This window comes from Rhipicephalus microplus, chromosome 8 (genome assembly GCF_043290135.1).
Source record: "Rhipicephalus microplus isolate Deutch F79 chromosome 8, USDA_Rmic, whole genome shotgun sequence".
NCBI lineage: Eukaryota > Metazoa > Arthropoda > Arachnida > Ixodida > Ixodidae > Rhipicephalus > Rhipicephalus microplus.
Genome location: NC_134707.1, coordinates 11,046,097 through 11,068,466, shown reverse-complemented (window position 1 = coordinate 11,068,466; position 22,370 = coordinate 11,046,097). Strand labels below are relative to the sequence as shown.

General features: G+C 44.5%; 1 protein-coding gene across 1 annotated transcript in view; it reads right to left on the bottom strand.

The window, feature by feature from the left end:
* Window positions 1–22,370, bottom strand: part of LOC119164128 (WD repeat-containing protein 26) — a 35,580-nt gene that overhangs the window by 6,272 nt on the left and 6,938 nt on the right. Inside the window, exons 2-12 of the mRNA XM_037416238.2 lie at window positions 17,138–17,237; window positions 14,653–14,709; window positions 12,878–13,014; window positions 11,074–11,171; window positions 9,369–9,574; window positions 7,496–7,606; window positions 6,497–6,637; window positions 3,780–3,899; window positions 2,367–2,512; window positions 1,855–1,933; window positions 444–573 (exon numbers count right to left, since the gene is read on the bottom strand). Coding sequence (XP_037272135.2) covers window positions 444–573; window positions 1,855–1,933; window positions 2,367–2,512; window positions 3,780–3,899; window positions 6,497–6,637; window positions 7,496–7,606; window positions 9,369–9,574; window positions 11,074–11,171; window positions 12,878–13,014; window positions 14,653–14,709; window positions 17,138–17,237 — 1,325 coding nt within the window. The remainder of the gene's footprint in view (window positions 1–443; window positions 574–1,854; window positions 1,934–2,366; window positions 2,513–3,779; window positions 3,900–6,496; window positions 6,638–7,495; window positions 7,607–9,368; window positions 9,575–11,073; window positions 11,172–12,877; window positions 13,015–14,652; window positions 14,710–17,137; window positions 17,238–22,370) is intronic.

Below are 22,370 nucleotides of genomic sequence, written 5' to 3'. Positions count from 1 at the left end.
TCAGCAAAATGCCGTGCGCATGTGATGGTGTCAGATGCTCGAATTGTGTACGCTGCTTAAACTGCAGCAAAGAAAATTACATGATTTTCTGCGGGACACTGCAAAGTCGAAACGACCAGGTGTCCTGCCTCTGCGACAGCGTGCAAAACAGCCAAAAGATCTGGCAGTCCGTGCGCTGCGATTTCGTGCAGAAGGTTACAAGATCGACCACATCTAGGACAAGGCTTGCAATGTGCCCTTCCGAGAAGTGCTCTGCTGCTACTAGTGTCAGTGGCCATGCAGTAAAAGCGGGAAAACATTGAGCAAGGCCACTGTCAAGTCGGAGAGCTTGTTCAGGCACTGCAACCAGCTGCCCTTTCAGCAGAACATCCACGAGGGTGGTACTTTGTCACAAGGGAGTACTGTTGGCCTCTCTCACAACATGACGGAGAATGCTTTCGCACCTTCACTTCCGCTGGCAACAAACGTCTGGTTCACACCGCCAAAGCATGACCGGATGGTATAGTAGCCCTGCGTGACACCCTGGAATTTCCGCACCAGCACCTTGTCATCCAAATCCCACATGTGCACACCCTGCAAGAGGAGTAATAAAAAGGGTATGTCACTTACTCCTTTAGGAGAAGTAATAAAAAGAGTGCATCACAAACTACTCCTCGAAAGACATATTTTGTCTCCACAAGCCCATTTACCCATCCACAGTGGGACAAAGAGCTTTTGTGGCACATTTGAATGAATTTTATCGCTCTATCATTCTGCAGCAGTGCAGAGCCTTTTTCATAAAAAAGCTGAAAACATCTTTCCCGAGTTAAACGCCGTGCTGTTTGCAGATGCTAAGGAAGCACAATCATTATGATCACTGTTACTTTAGTAGACTGAAGCACATTTTTATACCTGAATTATATATCATGCATCAGTCCATATACACTGCACATATAACTGAAAAAATTTGACTGCTTTGCCAAGTTTTACCCATGTCACACTCCAATCTTACATTGACTTGGTGCCACTGCTGCGAGATGTCACAGGTCGCATTCTGCGTGGTTACAGCACGGTATCACTCTCACACACGAACCTTGGTCTTGGGCGATCAACCTGGGATCGTTTCTGCACGCAGTATCTGGTTTGTACTCTTTATAATGCATTAAACATACGATAGGTACAACAGTGATGTCCTTACATGCAATGCACATTTTCAACATGGCACACACAAGGTTAGGTAGTTTTAGAGCAAACAATCCCGCAGCAGACAATCCCACAACTTGTGACATTGCCTGCCGTGATGAAATGGCGGTAATGATATGTAGGCAAAGCTTAAAAGTCGTAGTGTTCACATGATTATGTCATGTCAAAATATGCCCTGAAAGCTCTGTATGAGAACACAGTCACCTATTGGGACCCTTTAGTCTCTAGAAAGTTTTAGCCATAAAGGAACCTAGTCGCCCTCATAATTTAGTTTCTCTACTTGGGAGAAAAGGCACCACACTGAGTTCCTATGCTCCCTGATGAGAGTAATCTTCCTCTCTAAGGGAATTCCTTCGCTCCCTAAAAAGAATAACGTAGTGGCAGTAGGGTCACTCTCCTGGAAGTTCCCGTGCTCCCTATAAAGAGGAGGGGAGCCCTTCAGGAACCTATTTATACCTTACAATACACTTGCTCTGCTCCCTGGAGGTTGCTTGAGAGATTAGAAGGACCACACTGGCTTCCTGTACTTTCCAGAGAACGCGGAATAGTTGACTGCCTTGACGTTCAGTACCCCCTGTTGTGCAGTTCATGTTACTAGCAAGGTGCCAACAGAAAAACATCACCTAAAGTGGTACAGCAAGAAACACTGTCCTACGTCCCTCATGTGCTTACCTGTGTGGAGAGGTTGAGCAAAGCTAGCCGCCCCGTGTCGTCGACCGTAAATGATATAATGGGGTGCTCCTCCTGGACTCTGCACCAGATAAGGAAGCCAGTAGGAATCGGTCAGCCATTACTATACTGGTCTTTTTCGTTCAACAAGATTTTCCACACAAGATATTCTACTCACAGACCTGTACAAGTATTTGTGAAAAGCAGAAATGTGCAGATACAGCTTTGTTCATCTGACCATAAATAAAACTTGAAAGAGAAGTTTGAATTTGTGTACATGGGCATCAGGTAACTTTTTATCACCATGTTTTTTTTTATTTCTTTGTGTGTTTTGTTTTCCATTTATTTCAGCCCCTTTCTTGATTTAATTTTTACTACACACTGTAGGGGAAAGCAGCAGTTGATGTGCTCTTTGAAAGACCTTAATTTCTCCCTAGAAATCTGCGTACAACGTAACAGAAAATACCACAGCAGTACATAAATGCGCAGTTGGTGAAATGTCGGGAAGTACGTACACATTGAAATCGGTGAGATCATCAAAAACGTATCCCCGGATTCGGTGGTGGGAGTCGGCGGCCAGTACCGTGCGCCCGTCCTTGCGGCAGTGCAGGCCCTGTACCCGAACGCCCTCCCACGAATCCAAGACGTTGCCGTCCAGGTCCTGCATGAATGAGTCACCCGACTCGGCTCAATACGCCGGCATCCCACGAGAAGCTGCGAAATGACATCAGTTGAAATATCTGCCTTCTCAATTCGATGAGGTCTTAAAATGAACGCAGGAATGTAATCTTGCGATTTCTAACAAGCGAAAGTGAAATCGGCGCTTGCCACTATTTCACCACCGAAATATAGCTTTGTCATTTTTGGCCAGCATGCAAAACAAGTGCTCTTGCTTTCTTTAGTGTAAATGCTAGGTTAACTACCATATAAAAATTGTTCTTCTCAATGTAAAAAATATCTCAAGCCAAGTGCTACAATGCAATATTTAACCCTTTCATTGTTCGCTATTTCTGGTGGCGATGCACCCCACGTGTTGGCTTGGCCTTGAGACTACCGGGAAGCTCGAAACACAGAGAAATGGCATATTGTGAAGTCAAGATGACAGATGGGGATGGGAAATGTAATGCAACAACGCACTCGCTGCTGATAGCAGCAACCGAGCAAATACAGCAATCAAGTCATGTCACTGAAGAGGCACCAGCGCGATCCACTGAACAGTGCTGCAGCAGGCAAGGCAACAAAATTTAAGTAAAAAGGGGAGGGGGGGAAACATGCAAACCCGTGACAGGTGGCGGAAGAACTCTTGTACCTGTAAATGCACATGCACTGCATGACCACTCTGCTCGAGACACTAGCATGCGCAGAGTCACAATGCCTCGCAGAAAAGGGTGGGCCTGGTCCATTTGTACTCTTCAATACTTGTACCAACACAACAACGAGGGGTGAAAAGACATGCTTCTAGAATGATTCAAGAAGTGGCACCAGCCAGTAGAATCCTACTGAATACCGCCATTTTCGCGATTTCACACGAATGTTGGAATCACAATGCAGAATGTACTGGTATGTCAGTGACACCACGTGGGGAGAAATGGGAAAATATACCCATATGTCAGTGACAGCAAAACGGTTCATAACGTTTGCCAAGCTGTAAGAACTTGGTAAGAAAAGCAGTTGTATGAGGACAGACATCAAGCAGCATACATGCAGTAAAACTTCTCATTCGCAACTTCTATGGTAACTGAGAAAACGTATAGATGAAAACATCGACTATTTTTTTTTAAACTGGTGGACCAACGGGTGAATGCATTATTTTAAATGCCGATTGAGAAAATAAGAAATGAGAAACTAAACACAGAAAAGAATGAATCACGTACAACTGCTCTTTGTCAGCAAATGTGCAGAACATATGAAGGGGCGTGACCACTCACGCATTGGTAAAACTGCCCCCGGATACCGCCCGAGACAAACTTCTTTCCGTCGCGGTGCCATGCGCATGACGTGATGCTGTCTTCAGGTTGGTTCGTAACCTTCACTCGTAGCTCACCAGTCTGAAAGGAGAAAAAAAAAGGGGGGGGGGGGAAGAGTGACAAACATCCCACTTTTCAGAACATAAAGCATAGCCTTGACTAATAACCAGTCTAATTAGCACTTTTTTTTTTCACACGTATGAACCAAGAGTTTATCTCTCCTGTTTTGTTCAGATAAGATACCTTCTATCTCAAAGATCTGGGTTTCACATTACACAGAAGTTCTCGCATTCACATGTTATGCTCAATGATGGTGCAAACAAAAGGCACGTGAAATTTACTATATGTGTTGATGACGAAATTTAGGACATGTTGAACAGTGATGATGCAGTGCTGCATCTCATAGAAAGCACCAATCCTCTCCAGTGTCAGCAGGATGGTGAGATGCTTGAAATGCTGTGCTGCTTTCACCAAGCCATAATGTAACAATGGAGTAAATCCCCTTAAGATGCAACGTTCACGCATGTGGACACAACTCGGTTTTTGCTAGTTCTTTGGACTAGTGGCCAAGATAAAGCAAGGTCATTGTGCACAGGATAAATTAAAACTTCTGCACGACCACTGTGCCTTTTATTAAATTCCATGTGCCGCATATGACTGCAGACGACCACTTTACTGGACACATTACAATGTTGGATGGCTCGGTTGATGCGCCACGCTCCATGCCCAACGTCAAAAGTATTATTGTTCTTTGGTCTAGATGTACATAACCTAAAAAAATTTGCACATGCGTTTTGAACTTATGATTTTATTGTTACTATGCAAAAATAGAACACGATTGACATCAAAATAATTAAAATTTTAATTAGGTGCTAATTAGTAATAGTTACTCAAACCTCACACAAAAATATTTCAATGTCATGTATGCCTTTGAATTGCGTTGAGCAAATTAGAAATCTGAAGCGTCTTAAAGGGGCCCTGCAACACTTTTTGAGCGTCGTCAGCAAACGCTGCCGATCGGTAGGTAATAGACGCTCCCGAGAACACGCAAGCCAAATGTTATAGCGCAGCACTGTGGGAATTGAGGCTAGCCTGCCGCCTTTGCGCGGGCTATGCCGCCTCTTTCTGCGTTCTCATGTCCCGACATGACTCTCCCCTCCTACGTGGTCAGCCGCACTGGGAGAGCAGGGAAAGACGCTTAACCCCTCTCACACGGTAGTGGAAGTCGACTATGGCGCCGCGCGGGAAGTCTCTCAAGACGTTTTGTTTTGCGCGTGCGCGTTGAGAGTGAGAGAACCTTTCCGGGGACGACATGGGGTAAGCACGCAGTTCTTTGCTGTCTGTCGGCTCCTTTTGTTTGGGGCTTGTTCAGACTTTGCTAACAGCGCCTCGCGCCCGCGGCGAACGCTTACCATTTGTCGCCCTTTTCCAATGTTAGTCCAAAGAGTGGGGCGGTGTCCTAGTGCATGGTCAAACTGTTCCGACCTATATTTCTCCGAAGCCAATGTGAGCGCCTTTGCCCTCACTCGAGCTATCAGGCCCTTTGTCCCCGTAAATCACTTTTACCACGGAGACGTGCTCGCGGCATCCCTGGGTAGTACTTCTCGCGCGTGGCGTGTATAAGCCCCACTTGCTTTTCCGCCGTGCTTTCGCAACGGGCTCTGTACTGCGTTTTTGGTGTTGCCGCAGACAATAAAGTGTTGCGACCTTGAACAGTATCGTGTTCTCGTCACGGCGACGGTTAAAGCGTGCCCTGCGGCTCACTAAGACCGAACCCATGCTAGTGGCCGTGATACTTTGAGATACACATACACTACAGCATGCAGCCTAGAATTCACAATAAATTATCAAAGTCAGCTATAAATTGCTTTCTCTTCCCTCGACAAATAACGGAACATGTTCAAAAATCACACGTAAATTACCCATCTATCAGTCATTAGCCGATTTGAACATGGTGCTCTCGGTTTTTACAGAGATCACCACGAAAGGCGGTCACTTGTCCACTCGTGCGCGCGCGATCGCACCGAGAAAGTCGTGTATTCGAAGAAAAAAAGAAAAAAGTGCTCAAGGTCACAAGGCCCATGTGATGTTTTCTTTTTTTGCCCCTCTCATTTCTCCCTGCTTAGCTTCCAGTGCTTTCTTCAGGATGGGGAAAGAGAGAATGCGATTGCAGCGTGCCACAAATCTTTGTAACTCCGCTCGTACTGGACAGATTTTAAAATTTTTGTGGCGTTGAATTTGTGAGGCAATACACTTCTCCAGCGAATTAATTCCATGGTTACTCAAAAAAAGTGTTTCAGGGCCCCTTTAAGGAGATATGACAGTTTCTGGTATAATGCTTAGAAGGGTGAAAGCCATCATTTGCAGCGATGGGCACTTAACCCAAATATTCTAAAAACAGTGGCACCATACCCCTGCCACACAACAATAATAGCCATCTGCTAACATTTCATATCTTGAAGACTCTTGAGCTTACAGCTTTTCTATCAAGTGTCACACTGACATCATGCATGCTGTTCATGATTTTGGAGTATCGGCAGGTGGCATTAAAGTTGGGAAAGGAATGAAGGATAGACAACATAATGATTACTTTAGCTGTTTATAGAACAAGCACGCCTGACAGCCCAAATAAACCATCCATGACATGAGAAGGGTTGAGCAAAACCAGAGACACCCACCTGAACGTTCCAAAGCCAAACATCCGCGCCATCCTCGGGCCCACATACAAGCAGCATCGAGTCGTCGGGACTCCAGGCGGCGTAGGAAGCACCATACGGGTGGCCTTCCAACGTCCGCTTCAGAGACAGGGTCAGTGTTGCCTACACAAAAAGAAAGAATAAAGACGCCCTCTTATTACACGCTGGTAATTCAACGACGGCCGGTTAAGCAAGAGACAAAGGCGACAACAGTCACCCGATGTCTCCATGTGCCACATTAAGATGCATACTCTTTACAAACACACTCAAGGGTGCGACTGAGCAGATCAAGCACCGGCGACCTGCACCCGTCAGTTCACTGGCGGGAACAATAATCAATTGATAATACAATGCAAATTGCTTTAATCAACAATCAATCAGTCTACTGTAAGTGGCACTTCGCAGGAAATCAAAATTAGATCAAGCACCGGCGACCTGCACCCGTCAGTTCACTGGCGGGAACAATAATCAATTGGTAATACAATGCAAATTGCTTTAATCAACAATCAATCAGTCTACTGTAAGTGGCACTTCGCAGGAAATCAAAATTAACTAACAGATAGGCGTGCATCTAAATTAGCTTGTGTGACCAGTTGCTAGGTGAGCACAAAACATTGCTGCCTTTCACTGCAGTAGCGACCCACTTTCTACCCATGATTCAACCATCTTGAATTGCTCAAGATGCAACAGTTGCTATAACGAATGGTAAAACTTTCCTGCACTGCAGTTACATCGCCTCGGCAACAGACAGTCACTGTCCACAAGCATGTTCAGTTGGTGCTTTATTAGGTAGATCGTGCTTAACCAAGCGACCCCCTGAAATGTACGCAAAGAACATTATATATAACACTGTAGCCTTTGCACTTGCATTTATCGCCTTAGTTTGACATTTTGTTACACATGAATGCTGTGGTTTGCATAAGTGCATTTGGATAAGTGAAGCTGAAAAGTGGCTAACGCACGTGCGCCAGTCAAACTCACCGGATTGACCTCCCAGATCTTGACAGTGGAGTCCTTGGATCCCGTAGCGAGAAGCTCGCCGGAATGAGAGAATCGGCAGTACCACACCTCATCACAGTGGTCATTGAGAATCTGCGTAACACCAACAAGACAACTTCTACACAAATTGTAGTTTTCTTTTACACTTCTTCAAGCTCTTTCAAGCAAAAACAGGGTTTCCATGGTTCTTCCATTGTCAAACTAGTGCACCATCGCTGTGACATAGATAGCCCTGTGCCCAAAGCAAAGTAGCACATGCCAAGTTTTCAAGAATAGAAGCAGAGGCCCATTGGGGTGTCTCTCTGTCATACGAAAGTCATTTGGCTTGCTTGCACTACGTTTCTTGAAAACTAGGCGCTCACAGATTTTGCGTTAAAGATACATTGTCACGCAGCATACCCAACATTTGTGACCTTTAAAGGGGTCGTGAAACAAAAGTGAAGTTGCCCAGTTGTAATTTTCGCTGCTCTGTCATCTGTTGCTTTCACTCGCTCAGCGCAGCGTCCCAGTTTTTTTCTTACTAGTTGCATTAGGTTGTGTTTTACGGCATGTTTTGGGTGGCTTAGTCCTCACTATGTTTACCATGTGTGTCGTGAGAGTGTCGCACAACTTGTCAAAATAGAAACAATGTTCACGACGGCTTTACGGCGCCGCCATTGAGATGGTATGATGCTATGAATCTCGATCAACTATGGCTCAGCAAACGTCACTGCATCACCATGTTTTGTGGACGACAGAGACTTTTCATAGGCAGCCTTAAAGTAAAGTCAGTGGTACATTACAGGGGAATGTGAATGGGGAATCAATGTTGCGTTTTCATAGCTACTAAATGAACCCTGACAATGAAACAAGTCCATGTATTGAATGAATGGCCAGAACTCTGAATACACACGTAGCTAAAAATTTTCTGAAAATGTTTCACGAAACCTTCAAGTGCCAGCTATGTCGTGTTAAAGGAGGAGCATACACACAATCCAGATAACGATTGTTGTGTGAAAAAATGATGGCTCATTGGGTAAACCTATTTTTAGGTCGACAAAAATACCTCCAAAAGACTGTAACCATTTTCAGAGCATGACAAAAAAGATCTCCTAAAGCAGTGGTCTCAAATATATTCAGACATTTCGTTGGCGATCCACGGAATGAATAAAATGTTTGTGACTTTGCTAAATGGTAGACGAATTACGCCGTCGCCTATTTCGATTATTGCTGCTTTGTTCGGGTAAGCTACAGGGGGTGAACTGGTAGAAAGCATTTCTTTTTCCTGTCAGGCACCTCACGCAGTCCTCATTTGTTGAAAGATAACCGTGGAACAAAGTCTCTATATATCGAATCCCCACCCAGATTTGAGTGATTCTAGAGATCACATTGCCAATATGTTTTTCAATTCCAGATGCTGAATCCCCTACAGAAATTAATAATATGTGTGGTGTGAGAAATGCACTCTTTGAAATGGCTGAATTATGTTACATTTTGTTCACCCCCCCTCATAAACTTTTTTCACTGACCGGCCCTCACAGAACTAAATATTAAAACTGTGACCCGCAAGCTGAGGTGAGTTTGAGACCTCAGTTCTTAAGGGTGTAACTGACTCCCAAGACTGAAAAACACCCTAAAGTATGCAGCCGTTTCAATGTGGCCGAAATATGCCTCAAAGGGCATAATTGTATAGAGAGTGACTAAGAAACTCCACAGAACAAACAGTTTTTTTTTTTTTTTTTAACGACAAATTCACCTCGCGTGTAACTGTCTTCAGAGTCATAGACAGACACCCCAAAGGGTGTCGCAGTTTAGGGGGACAGAAATATGCCTCAAAGGGTGCCACTGTTAGGCACATGCGGCACCCGTCAGTTACCTGAATTGTGCGGCAGGGAAACTGCTCCCGGGAGCAGACGTGGTCGGTGAGGAGGGAGCAGTTGTCGTCCAGTATGAAAGAGGGGTCACCCCGTAGCTGCGTGGGCTCGTTGTGGTACGTGCACCGGTCACGCTGAAGCTCCACCGCCTGGCCCAACAGCGCCCGCAGGCGCCGCGGAGGGAGCATCACGTTCGCCGGCAGAAAGCCTGCGCACACACCCGCACGAGCAAAGACTTTTGAGCCGAGACACTTGCGCACATCCAAGCGGCCAAGGGGCTGAGTAAGCACTCGCGAACAACTTTCAGAGACAACGAATAAAAATGCCATGAAGGCAACGCACACACGAATCTTGCATGAAGGGTCCTCTGTAACTGCACTGTCTCAAAGTCAACTTTTCTGAGAGGTCTGAAATTTCGTAGCAGCAGACACACTGTGGAACATGAGACAGACGTCTAATCTACTGAAATGCTGCTGAAAAGCTTTCCCGTGTTAGATGACAGCCAACCAGTGTGCTATTTTGTAGCAATGCCTTCTGCATGATACAGGGCGTGTCTTATCACAGACCATAACGAAAACAGCCCTAATGATGGGGCAACAATGAGGGGACGCAAATACGGAGCTGACAAAAAACCAAGCTGCATTGCGCTTTGATGTTTAATTTACACTCTATCCCAATACTTATCATGGACATAGTAAAACTCCACATGATTGATTCATATATGGGGTTTATTGTCCCAAAACCACCATATGATTATGAGAGACGCCGTAGTGGAGGGCTCCGGAAACTCCACAAAACAGCATTTACGGTGATATCTAGCTAGCATCCTCCCTTGCTTACTCGCACTGACAGTACTTCGAGCACATACCCACTTAACGCATTAAAATTTGCTTGCTAGTCAATGCCGTGTTTGCCTTAAACTTAAATACTTAAAATATTAAATACTTTAACCATTAACTTAAATAAACAATCAATTTGACCACTGATCAAGCAAGAAGTCTATAAATCTCCTCATAAAATGTGTCGTTATAGAACGGTGGACCATAATCAGGGCATAACACCTCAGTTTCTGCAATGTACAGTATATTCAGAACTATAAGATATATTGGTACGACTGATTCAAAAAGTGAGGAGTACACTAAATGCTTTTTGTTTTGCAGGCAAGAAAAAAATCTATGACCTTTTAAGTAGTTTTTTTTTTTTTTCACAAGTGGCACCTTCTCCTCAACTTCCATTATAAACAGCCCGACATGTATCTCTCAGTTTCCAATGCAGTGAAAACAGCACAGGAGCTCTAAGAAGCTATCACCTGGCACACATAAAATTGGTTGCTTCTCTAGAGAAGAGAATCTGCCTCATTTGCACTGCTCTCGTAAGCTAATTCGTTCTGAGGGCCCCTGGCACAGATTCTACAATTACCACAAAAACTGCTGCCCTTTTAAGCTACAAATCCAATCTCACAGCCAGCCTGTGCATTTTCACACAACTTCCCTGACAGGCATGCACAGATTGTTGTCCTGTCGTTGTTCGTTCTATTATTTTTTTGTGAGCATTCTATACAATCGCTACAGTTGCATAAATTTCTATATTTTAGCTCACACGACTGTCTGTCTTTTAACTGCAATAAGCATTACCTCAAGAAATGATAATGAAAGCACATCAGCAACCACCAAGGACAAATGAAGGAGTGAAGAGATTTATACTCACTCTGGAGTTTTTCCATAAGCTTCTGCCGCGATGTGAGCGTCTTGCCGTCCCACTTGGACAAGGACCGAAGCTCTTCCGCACTGCCACACATCATGTAGCTGCGAGCAGATATGCCCAGAGAAGCAACGAAGAGAGCAAACACATATTTCCACAAACTACTCATTGAATTCACTTGAAAATTGCATGTGCTAGCGAGATTGTACCACTGTGCATAGCATCTCTAAACGCTGTGCCAAGTCTACAGAACAATAACGAGATCGACGATGGTGATTATGCGTTAAAACACGCGTGTGGCGTGCGCTTCAACTTTTTTAACCTTTAAATTCAAAACAAATACACAATTTTCTGTTAATTTTTATAGCCATTTTTTTTTCTTTTTGTACACAAGGTGTTGTAAGAAATGCGTCCAAAAATCATTTTAAAAATGGGGAGGGGGGAATGTAGCTTGCATTAGCGATGCAAGGCTAAAGGCACAGCGGAGTTGATTGGTTCCTAGCTGGTCCTGGCAATACGCCGCAGTGATGCCGAGTCATGCAAAGTTATACGAAGTAATGCTATGTTATTTCACGTTTAAGCCAAGTCCAACCCATATGCCGCTTGCCATTCCACCTGTACTACGTGCTGGGTGAACTACTTTAACAGAGTCAGGTCCAACAATCTCGCTTGGCAGCGTACCGCAATTTCCAGTAAGCAACTTCCTCATCGGCAGTGCGAACATTCTTTGGCCTCTCCACATCTGCATCTGGCACCACACGCTGCCGCTGCATGCTGGCTTTGTACAGAATGAAGGAGTGGATACGCAGTTGGTCGTGACATCACACCTGGCACGACCAAGAAGTGCGTGCAAAGTCCAGGTGGCGTAGCAGTGTATAGGCAGGCGCACAGCTGTGAAACCAGTTGCTAGACAAGGCACGGATATGTCATCTCTGCGCATAGTTTTTTTGTGTTCACGTTGGACACATTACAGCCAGCTTAAACAACTCCGCTGTAAATGAGAGAAATATGATATTCGGTTGCTGCCATTATGAATAAGCTTTTCTACTGCAGTAGTCACAGTAATGACCATAAATGTTAATCACAGCATTAATTGCACATTATTAAAATGATGTTTCTTATTTAGATAGGATATGTGATAGCTCCCTCTCAGCTTAAAAAGGAGAACTGCAGTCCTTTCTGAAAAGAGCCCATTGACAATTTAAGATTTCCGAAAAGGGGTCACTGAGAATTCGTGCAGACATGATGAAACTTAACAAAATTACTAGTATTCGTGTAACCTGGTAATTGATTTATGAATTATTGTGATCTTTTTAAATTTTCACTATTACTTTGCAATATTTTGTGTACTGTTGTCGACTTATCTGCAGTTTTGTGCAACTTTTCCTTCTCCCTTCTGAAATACCATTGACCCTGAGGATATCCTAAACAAACTGTATGGCAGACAGAGACTCTCAAGTACTCCTGTTCAAATTAGAGTGTCGTGTGGCAGAATGATATCTCAAATAGCTCACTTCACCTTGGAGTGCTGTGTGGCAGATAGATGCTTCACATACACACTTTCTCGTTAGGCCATAACACTAGGCGAACAAACATAGTAATATTCATGCAAACTGTACACTGCAGAAAAGAAAGTGTCCTGAAGGGCCAGTTTGCGCACGATACTGAGGGGGAAAACAGCACAAAAATGGGACAAGAAACAATGGCCACACGACGCAAACTGTAGGCCTTTTAACTGAGTGAACCTCTGAATACTAACACTGTAAGTGGAACCACCTGTGCCCCCCACTGCTGTGTTTTTTTTTTTCACCTGGAGAGCTCGTGGACTCGTTCCACGTTGTGCCGGAGGGGCGAGAGCCCATGGCGGAGGCACTGGAGTGCGTCGAGCAACCGTCCTTCCTCTAGGTACTCCAAGTACTTCTGCTCCAACACTAGGAACAGCATCTCCTGCACAAGCGTTCAGACCGTGAGCAAGGCTGAACTGTTTCTCCAACAGATTTTTGTAAAACACTTCAAATATGTTGTTCATACTTTACGGGTATCAATGACAGAAGAGATGGAATTGGAGGAAACTTGAAAAACAGAAACGACGAAGATGAGACATATGCGACAGGACTGGCGCTTTACTTGCAACTGATGTTTATTTGAAACGAAAATCATGATATACCCACACACCAAGCTCGTACACATGCATACATCATCTCACAAATGATTGTGGGTGTGAGTTGTAGAACAGTCTTACAACATCGGATGAAACAACACACACTGTAAAACCTGCCTTCATTAATCTATTGGCTTGCTTGGACACATAAGGCTATATCTGGGGCATGCATGATTTGCGCAGGGCATTCATAATACAAGTAGAAGCTATGCCTCTTTTTATAAGCTTGGAATGGACACTGTTGAAGGGTAAAACACTTTTCCTTGACCTAAGATTATAGCTCCAACAGGCCATGATTAGATGATAAAAAACATTTCGTCTAAGTCGTTTGAGATTTTTAAGTTTCCTTTAATAATGGGCCAACTCCCACAAACCAAATGATAAAACAAACATACAGATTCAACTGATATTTCCCTAGAACTTACTGATGGCTTTTCTCATGAATAGCTATCAGAAGATGTTGAAGACAGTGTACAATCTTCCAGGATTAGTCTTCCAGTCGTGACAACGTGAAGTGTGGCCACAAATTATCAGAAGACAATTTTCGCATCAGCCCGAACACCTGCTGTGGCATACGCAGAATATTCTAGACAGAACATAAAGGCCCTAACCTTGGCAAAATGTGAAATCATTGTCATTGGCATTATTGAAATACCAGAGAGAATCATGCTAATCGAATTCATTCCTACTTACAGTTTTAATACCCCACAAAAGATCAACAAATTGTCTGAAGCTGTGTGTGGAACTTTCGTGTTGTCTTATACCTTCAAGAGACCATATTCACTGTGTCTACTGGGGAAAATAAACAAAAAAAAACAAGACAACAGGGGAATCATTCTCGCGGTGTCCACTTGGGCCTCCACCGATTGGCTGGAGCACGACGAGGAGCATGCCGCCTGTTTCCAGTCCTTCTTCCACAATGTAATTTCGACGCCACGCAGCTTTCATAACTTTTGACAATAATGAGAAAGACAGCATTTTGCCACAACGAATGCTATCCCCAGAGATCCGCTTTTGAATGCACATTTAGGAGGCCATGCACAGATTCTAACCATGTTAGCCCTTGAATTAAGTTTAACGAGCCTATTCATCTGATGCACCTGGAAGGTTGGTACGCATTCCCTGCATCGTTCTTCAAACATCTGAACGTGTTCGTATGAAAGTTCAGACTTGTCAGGTTCGTTTGAGTCCTGTTGCTGTACATTTCGTCGACTTTACACACAGAGAATGCGCTGGCACGTTCTGTGTGTCGACGTGGGCAAGAGCACCATGTCATCACGACTCTCCGTTTTTCTTGCGTAACTGAACGCGCTCCGCCGAAGCGGACATGTCCACTCAGTGGACACAACGAGAGTCGTGCCCCAGAACTATGAAAAGGACACATGAACATGCGTGAAGAGACAAATAATGATGCTCGTACTTACCACATATGCTTGAGGTGACTCAAGTAGTGCCTTCAGCTCGCTGAGATCAGCCTCCGCCTGAAACATGGAGTTGTTTATCGTGAAGCAAGGAAGCGGCCATGCACTTCCAGATCTGATTACATCAAGAATGGTTGCACCACCTCGAAAGCCAATGTAGCAAAAGCCCATTAAAAAATTCTATTTTACTTAGACACACAGCTCTGAAAGCGAATGCCATAGTGAAAGAAAAGAGATACACTTAATGAGTTTGTCATCACTGTGCCCGTAACATCAAAAGTATCCGTGCATGCACAGCACAGTAAAAAGGGACCTTCATTGGTGGTGGTGGCTGTGGTTAGAGGAAGAAAAAGACGCCCAATTTCTGCAGCTATTGAGAGAACACGGCACAGCGTGTGGACTTTCATTGAAGATGCAGTACCTGCTTTAAAGAAGCCCCAAGCTAACCCTAAAGCAAACAACTTGAACCCTTCTAGGTTATGAGGAGGGAAAAAAAAACTCATAAGATGCATTATGTTATATGCAAATATAAAGCAATATGCATATTTATTAGCTTGCATGCCTCAAAACCATAATTATGCTACCACTGAAGGCCAGAATACTTGGTAAATACTATTAACTGGATATAATGCACCACAACCAATGCTTCATTTCTATCATTTAGTCACCTGCTGCGCTGACTTATTGTCTTTTTGCCCTTCATATTAACTGTAGAGCAAACGTACAATCTGTATGGATTCCATGACATCAATTAATTATTAACTCAACTAGCAACCACATATAACAGTGTTTAATCTAGCAGTAAAATAGAAATCGTTAATCTAATAATCTAGACATCTACAAAACTAGGAAATATAAGCTTGATGCTCAGATTATTTCAAAATGCCTGTGCAATCATCGATGTCAAAATGCACTCATCAGCACAATGTTATGACATTTCATGTATTTTTTTAAGCAGCCCCAGGCAAAATAAGCGCATGAGAATTCATGTTTTCATTTGTAACATGATTAAAACAGTTATAAACTAAGAACCTTGTGATGAATCCATTTGTCGCACGAAGCAATGAGGAAATTTTCGCTTTCGTGAACCTAGTTCCATCTTGCAGGCTTTTGTTGAACTGATTTTTTTTTTAGTGAGCCAATTCGGCTTTACATTCCAACCTACTAGACTACTGGATAGCTCCGACTGAGAGCAACTGCTTCAGAAGGACGCGAGTCTCAAGTTCAAATCCCAACCAGGGCTAACTTTTCCCTCAACTAGAAAACTTTCTCAATGAGAAATCCATGCCGATTTCCTTATAACTTCATGCTACACAAATGAATGGACAGTAAACCTCACCTTCAAAAACTATCCACTGTGGGGTTTCCCCAAACTGATTTGCCTTGAAAGGCCCCAAAACCACTGAGAGGTTGAAACTTCATGGTGGTGCTTCAGTTTTGCCCTAGCCTACCATGAACACTAAGCTGTGAGAATTTTTCAAAACACTGCCATAACAGCAGAGCAACATGCGCACAATGAAACAAGAAAGGGCCTTTTTGCACTAGCCTACTAAGCTGTGAGAATTTTTCAAAACACTGCCATAACAGCGAAGTAACAAGCACACAATGAAACAAGAAAGGGCCTTGATCGTTTTTGCTCTTTTCTTCGCTACGCTCCAATCAACAGCTCGTCTGCCCTCATATTGAGCGCTTTCTCTCAGAGTGTGAGGAGAATGAGCAGCAAGCACATGTACCTGTGAGCAGACACAAACAGGTGCTGTGCATGGCGAGCAGATGAAAATCACATCACAGAAAACGCTGAGGATTAGTCAAAAGCCCCGAGAGCAGAGGGGACTGTTTCTTAGAATTTTTGGGGCACCCGGGGCTCATAGCATTGCTGCATTTGGCATTGTTGATCGTGACGGCATTCTGAACTCAATGCCCGTGTTCACTTAAGATGTTAAAGAATTGCCGGAGGTAGTTCAGGGGGCCCTTTAAAGGGCCTCAAAGCATCCAGAAGTCGAAATTTCGTTGTGTTGCAGTTGTGCACAAGTTCACAATAAACACGGAGCTGCAAGAGCCTTTTGAAATGGTGCCGCAATAGCAGAGTTATGTGCGTTTTACGATTGAAATGCAGCCCCTACTCATTTTGCACTTTCCTTCACGGCCGAATGTTCCTCCTCATTGTGCAAGGAAGATAAGCAGGGAGTGCATGTATCCGCAGGCAGACAAACAGGTTCTTTCTGCTGTTGACATGACCAGACACTACTGGTGATGTTATGAGCAACACTGGGGATACTGAACGGCCTGAAGACGAACACTGGATTGTTTCTTTGCTTTGGAGTGTGTTCCACATTTGGCACGGCACTCTGAATCTAACGGGTGTGTTTACTCGAAATGTTAAAATATATATATATATATATGGGAGGTGGTTCAGGTGCCCTTTAAAGCGCTTATGCTTTCTTAACGGAACAGTGCAACATGACCGTAATGCAGAACAACCCTGCACCTTCGCCCAGTCTCCATCCAGGACATGTGCCTGGAACTTGGCCGCAGCGGGATGGTCCAGGCCACATCCAGACTCCTGGATGAGCTGTTCTGCTGTGCGGCTGCAAGTAGAGTAAGCCACAGGGCAAACTGCATTACTCGTCATCATTTGGACGTAATATGTCAAACGTCCCCGTTGAAACATTCTATATGCAATTCCGAAAATCCGCATGACATCCACATAAGTTTACAGAGAATATGCAGAATTCATGTTCCATTATGGTGCATTCAGACGATGGAACGAATCTGGATTTGTCATGGACCCGGACGGCTAATCCACGGATGATCCGCCTGCAGGCGCATCCACACACCGGACGGTGTCCTAGGAGAAAAAACAGCCGGATTACCCTCGACAGCAGATTCGGCGCTCACCTGCGCCTGCTGGCAGCGGACCGGTTTGAGAGTATTCAACATGGATGCCAGCAAGAAGTGGCGCTTGGCTGCGATGTCTGTCGCATTGTGACAAATGAACGAGGAGTGTTATTGTGTTATTCTTTCAGGAGAAAAGGGAGTTGCTGGCAGAATGTTCTTTCAATTACATTATTTCCCACTTGTAGAACTTCTGAACGCGTCTCCCATCTTTCTTTAGAAGCGGCACGTCGCCGGTTGCAGAAGTTAGAATATTTCACCACCATGACGGCTAATAATTTTGCGTGTCAAATGACGGCGACGACATTTCCAGAACCAACAGAAGTCCTTTCTGCGTATTTAATCACCTGAGAACAAAGCCCCCGGAAACTAAGTAAACCATGCTCAAGCGTAGATGATGCCAACCAGTCATGCAGCTGTCCGCGAGCCATGGAGGACAAGCCGCGAGCAGACGAAAAGTGTACTGGTTGCCAGAAACCCCGAGCTAATCCGCTGAAGTATCGGCTTTCTCCCGCCAGAATCCCGATGTGAGAAACAGGTTGGGGTCATCCGTCCGCGAGCGGCGCGGACGAGGGAAATCGCTGATGTGAGGTCACGTGACGCGCCGTCCGTCCCGCCACATCAGGATTCGGTCCGTCGTCTGAATGCACCATTACCTTCAACAACAATATTACTGACAACAAACGACAGTAAATTGCATAAAATTTCAATAGGAATACCACACGACATACTTTATAGAGTGTCCCTTGGGCACTGCAAAGTTTTGGCGACACAACGCTCATTTGAGATAATAATAAAACTGCTCGACTTTCTACGCATTGGTTGCACAGAAGTGAGGCCCCCCAATATGGCGCCGGCATCAGAACGGCAGTGCTTCCATCTTGGTGGTTTTGGTGTAGGCACGCTATCCATGCACACTGTAGCATCTCGCACACTGTCACGCACAAAGCCTCTCGTCACTATTTCAACGGAATCGATAAAGCGCAACGCCAGAGAACATCTGTGCCACCAGAGACCACAGATATGGTGGTGGACACCACGATTGCCCCAAGCAGAGGACGTCATTCGCAACCCTCCTATACTAAGGTTACCCACAACCTCTGTACAATGCGAACTTCATGGGTTCAGCTTCCACTGACAAAAGCTGTTTTTTCGTTTCCTATCATTTCTCTCTACATTTTGATCGATAAAAGAGCAATGCAAACTTGAAAGGACAAAGCCACTGACACACAAAACAGGTGCGGTAGTGTATGTGAGTGTTTTGTATTTGAAAGCATTGATCAGTACCTTCTAAGCAGTCTTCTAATTAAGAAATTTCAATCACAGCTTCAAATAACTTATGATTTCCTCAGTTTTATCAAGCATAACTTGATCATTTATAAGCGGTTTTATTTCGATAATTTTGTTAAGACGTGTACAAGTAGACGTGGAAAAATGAACTGTGTGAGCAAGTTCAGGTCAGAACATCAACAAACAAGAGGAACTTGAGATTTGCAATGTACCACACTTATTTTTGTGTCCATGTGTGCTCGTGGGGTCAGCAGGGAAGTTCAAAAGGGCCACTTGCCCCCCTCGTGGCTTAACAGCACTTGCCCTCAACCAAGCTACAACAGTGCTCTCCCCATCCTCCCGCTGCGATGCAATGCTGGTTTGCATCCCTCAAGAATCATAAGCAGCAGCAGCCTGACTACGTCCACTGCAGGACAAAGGCCTCTCCCATGTTCCGCCAGTTAACCCGATCATGTGCTTGCTGCTGCCAATTTATACCCGCAAACTTGTTAATCTCATCTGCCCACCTAACCTTCTGTCTCCCCCTAACCCGCTTCCCTTCTCTGGGAATCCAGTTAGTTACCCTTAATGACCAGCGGTTATCCTGTCTATGCGCTACATGCCCGTCCCATGTCCTATTCCTCTTCTTCATTTCAACCATGATATCCTCAACCCCCGTTTGTCCCCTAATCCACTCTGCTCTCTTCTTGTCTCTTAAGGTTACACCTACCATTTTTCTTTCCATTGCTCGCTGCGTCGTCCTCAATTTAAGCTGAACCCTCTTTGTAAGTCTTTAGGTTTCTGCTCCGTAGCTAAGTACCGGCAAAATACAGCTGTTATATACCTTCCTCTTGAGGGATAGTGGCAATCTACCTGTCATAATTTGAGAGTGCTTGCCAAATGTGCTCCACCCCATTCTTCCAGTTACTTCAATCTCGTGGTTCGGATCCGCGGTTATTACCTGCCCGAAGTAGACATAGTCTTTTACAACTTGAAGTTCACTACTGTCTATCTCGAAGCGCTGCTCTCTTCCGAGGTTGTTGTACATTACTTTCGTTTTCTGCAGATTAATTTTAAGACCCACCTTTCTGCTCTCCTTGTCTAACTCCGTAATCATGAGTTGCAATTCGTCCCCTGAGTTACTCAGCAATGCAATGACATCGGCGAAGCGCAGGTTACTAAGGTATTCTCCATTAACTCTTATCCCTAACTGTTCCCATTCTAGGCTTCTGAAAACCTCCTGTAAGCACGCGGTAAATAGCGTTGAGGAGATTGTGTCCCCCTGCCTTACACCCTTCTTGATTGCAATTCTGTTGCTTTCTTTATGAAGCACTATCGTAGCAGTTGATCCCCTGTAGATTACTTCCAGAATGTTTATATATACTTAATCTATGCCCTGATTCCACAGTGTCTGCATGACGGCTGATATTTCTACTGAATCAAATGCCTTCTCGTAATCTATGAAGGCTATGTGTAGTGGTTGGTTATACTCTGAGCATTTTTCTATTACCTGATTGATAGTATGGATGTGGTCAATTGTTGAGTAGCCTGTTCAAAATCCTGCTTGTTTCTTTAGTTGATTGAATTCTAATGTTTTCTTTACTCTGTTAGCAATTACCTTTGTAAATAGCTTGTATACTACAGAGAGCAAGCTGATCGGCCTGTAATTCTTCAAGTCCTTGTCATCTCCTTTCTTATGTATTAAGATGATGTTAGCGTTCTTCCAAGACTCTGGTACTCTTCCCGTCAGGAGACACCTCGTAAACAGGGTGGCTAGTTTTTCTAACACAATCTGTTCTCCATCTTTCAGCAGATCTGATGTTACCTGATCCTCACCAGCAGCTTTGCCTCTTTGCGTGCTCTCCAAAGCTTTTCTGACTTCTATCATTACTGGTGGGGTGTCATCTGGGTTACTGCTAGTTCTTATAGTACTAAGGTCGTGGTTGTCTCGGCTACTGTACAAATCTCTGTAAAACTCCTCCACTATTTTAACTATCCTATCCATATAGGTAGTTATTTTGCCTTCTTTGTCCCTTAGTGCATACATCCGACTTTTGCCTACCCCAGTTTCCTCTTCACTGCTTTGACGCTTCCTCCGTTTTTCAGAGCGTGTTCAATTCTCTCCATGTTATACCTTCTTACATTGCATGCCTTACGTCTATTTGCCTTACGTCTATTAATCAACTTCGAAAGCTCTGCCAGTTCTATTTTGTCTGTTGTACTTGACACTTTCATGATTTGATGCTTCTTAATTAGGTTCTTCGTTTCCTGGGAAAGCTTGCCCAAGAATCATAGAGTTTCGTAAAATTAACTAGAGGGGACTCTGGCGCTGCGATCGTTCAGCGACCATGGGAATGATGGGTAGTACACACATTTGCCTAGTCTTCGTACTTGCGGGCGGCGAATCGTACTTGCGGCTGCATTTACTGCTGTGTTTCGGTTTTGTTTTGAAAGAAAGATTCAACCCTTTTGAACTTCCTGACCCAATTTGGAAAGGTAAGTCGAAAAAAACAGGGTGGTGAAGCGAAATCGCTGAACATTTGCTGATTTTTGTTTTGTTAGAAAAAAGCTCTAAGCCACATGAACACACACGGAGCCAAAGGCAGGCCAGAAGTACGAAGATTAGACAAATGTGTGTACTACTTATTATTCCCATATTCGTTGAAGCGCCGTGCGTTGCAGCTCCCGTAGACACTAGCACCAGAGTTCCCTCTAGTGCATATTAGGAAACTCTATGCCAAGAATAATCCTCGCTGACAGCCATTTGTGTGCTCCTTGAACAGCTCGGAAAAAGTCCGCCTAATTTTATCTCCATGAATGGAAGTAGCTACTGCATTCGATTAAAGTACGACCCTGCCATCCTAAGCTGGGAGTTTTCCCCTACTGATATTAGCAAAAGAGGTGGGCATGCTTTGAATGGCAACCTCCAGTTGTAGCTCTTGCTTCCACAGCACGATAGTGTTTAAAGGGCCACTCACCAGGCCCCATACCGAATTTTAGTAAGAGAGTGGGAATTGTTTGGTGTCCGATGAGGAACGTTTTGCCACAAACATTTTTCGAATCGGTTCATTACGAGCGGAGATAACAGGTTTTTTGAAGCGGCGCAAAACGAGGGTGAGAAGAGGCGAGCTCGAAACCCTTGCCGCTCCTCCACGTAGCCTTCGCAAGCCAAATCTCTTCCCCACCCTCTCCGGCATCCCTCCAACAGGTGATGTTCGCCTGACGTGCCCGAACAAGCCCAGCCCCCGTGCACGCGAGCGGCGTTGCTTTGTTGACCAGCGTTATTTTGTGGTCTTCTACCTGTTTCTGCGGGATTGTTTGGAAACGCTGGCTTAGACGTGGTAGAGTAGATGAGCACAGTGAGTGCGCGAACGCGTAGAAGCGTTCTACGGCAGTCGTCTGCTCAATGCGCTGACCGCGGGGACCCGAACGCATGTGAAACGCTGGCACATTAGCCCCGCATCTCGTAGCATTTCACGGGAAAAAATGTAAGAAAAATGTGCGCAATCTTTTATTGCGTCTCATTATTTATTTCAAGTTTTATTCATCTCTTAAAG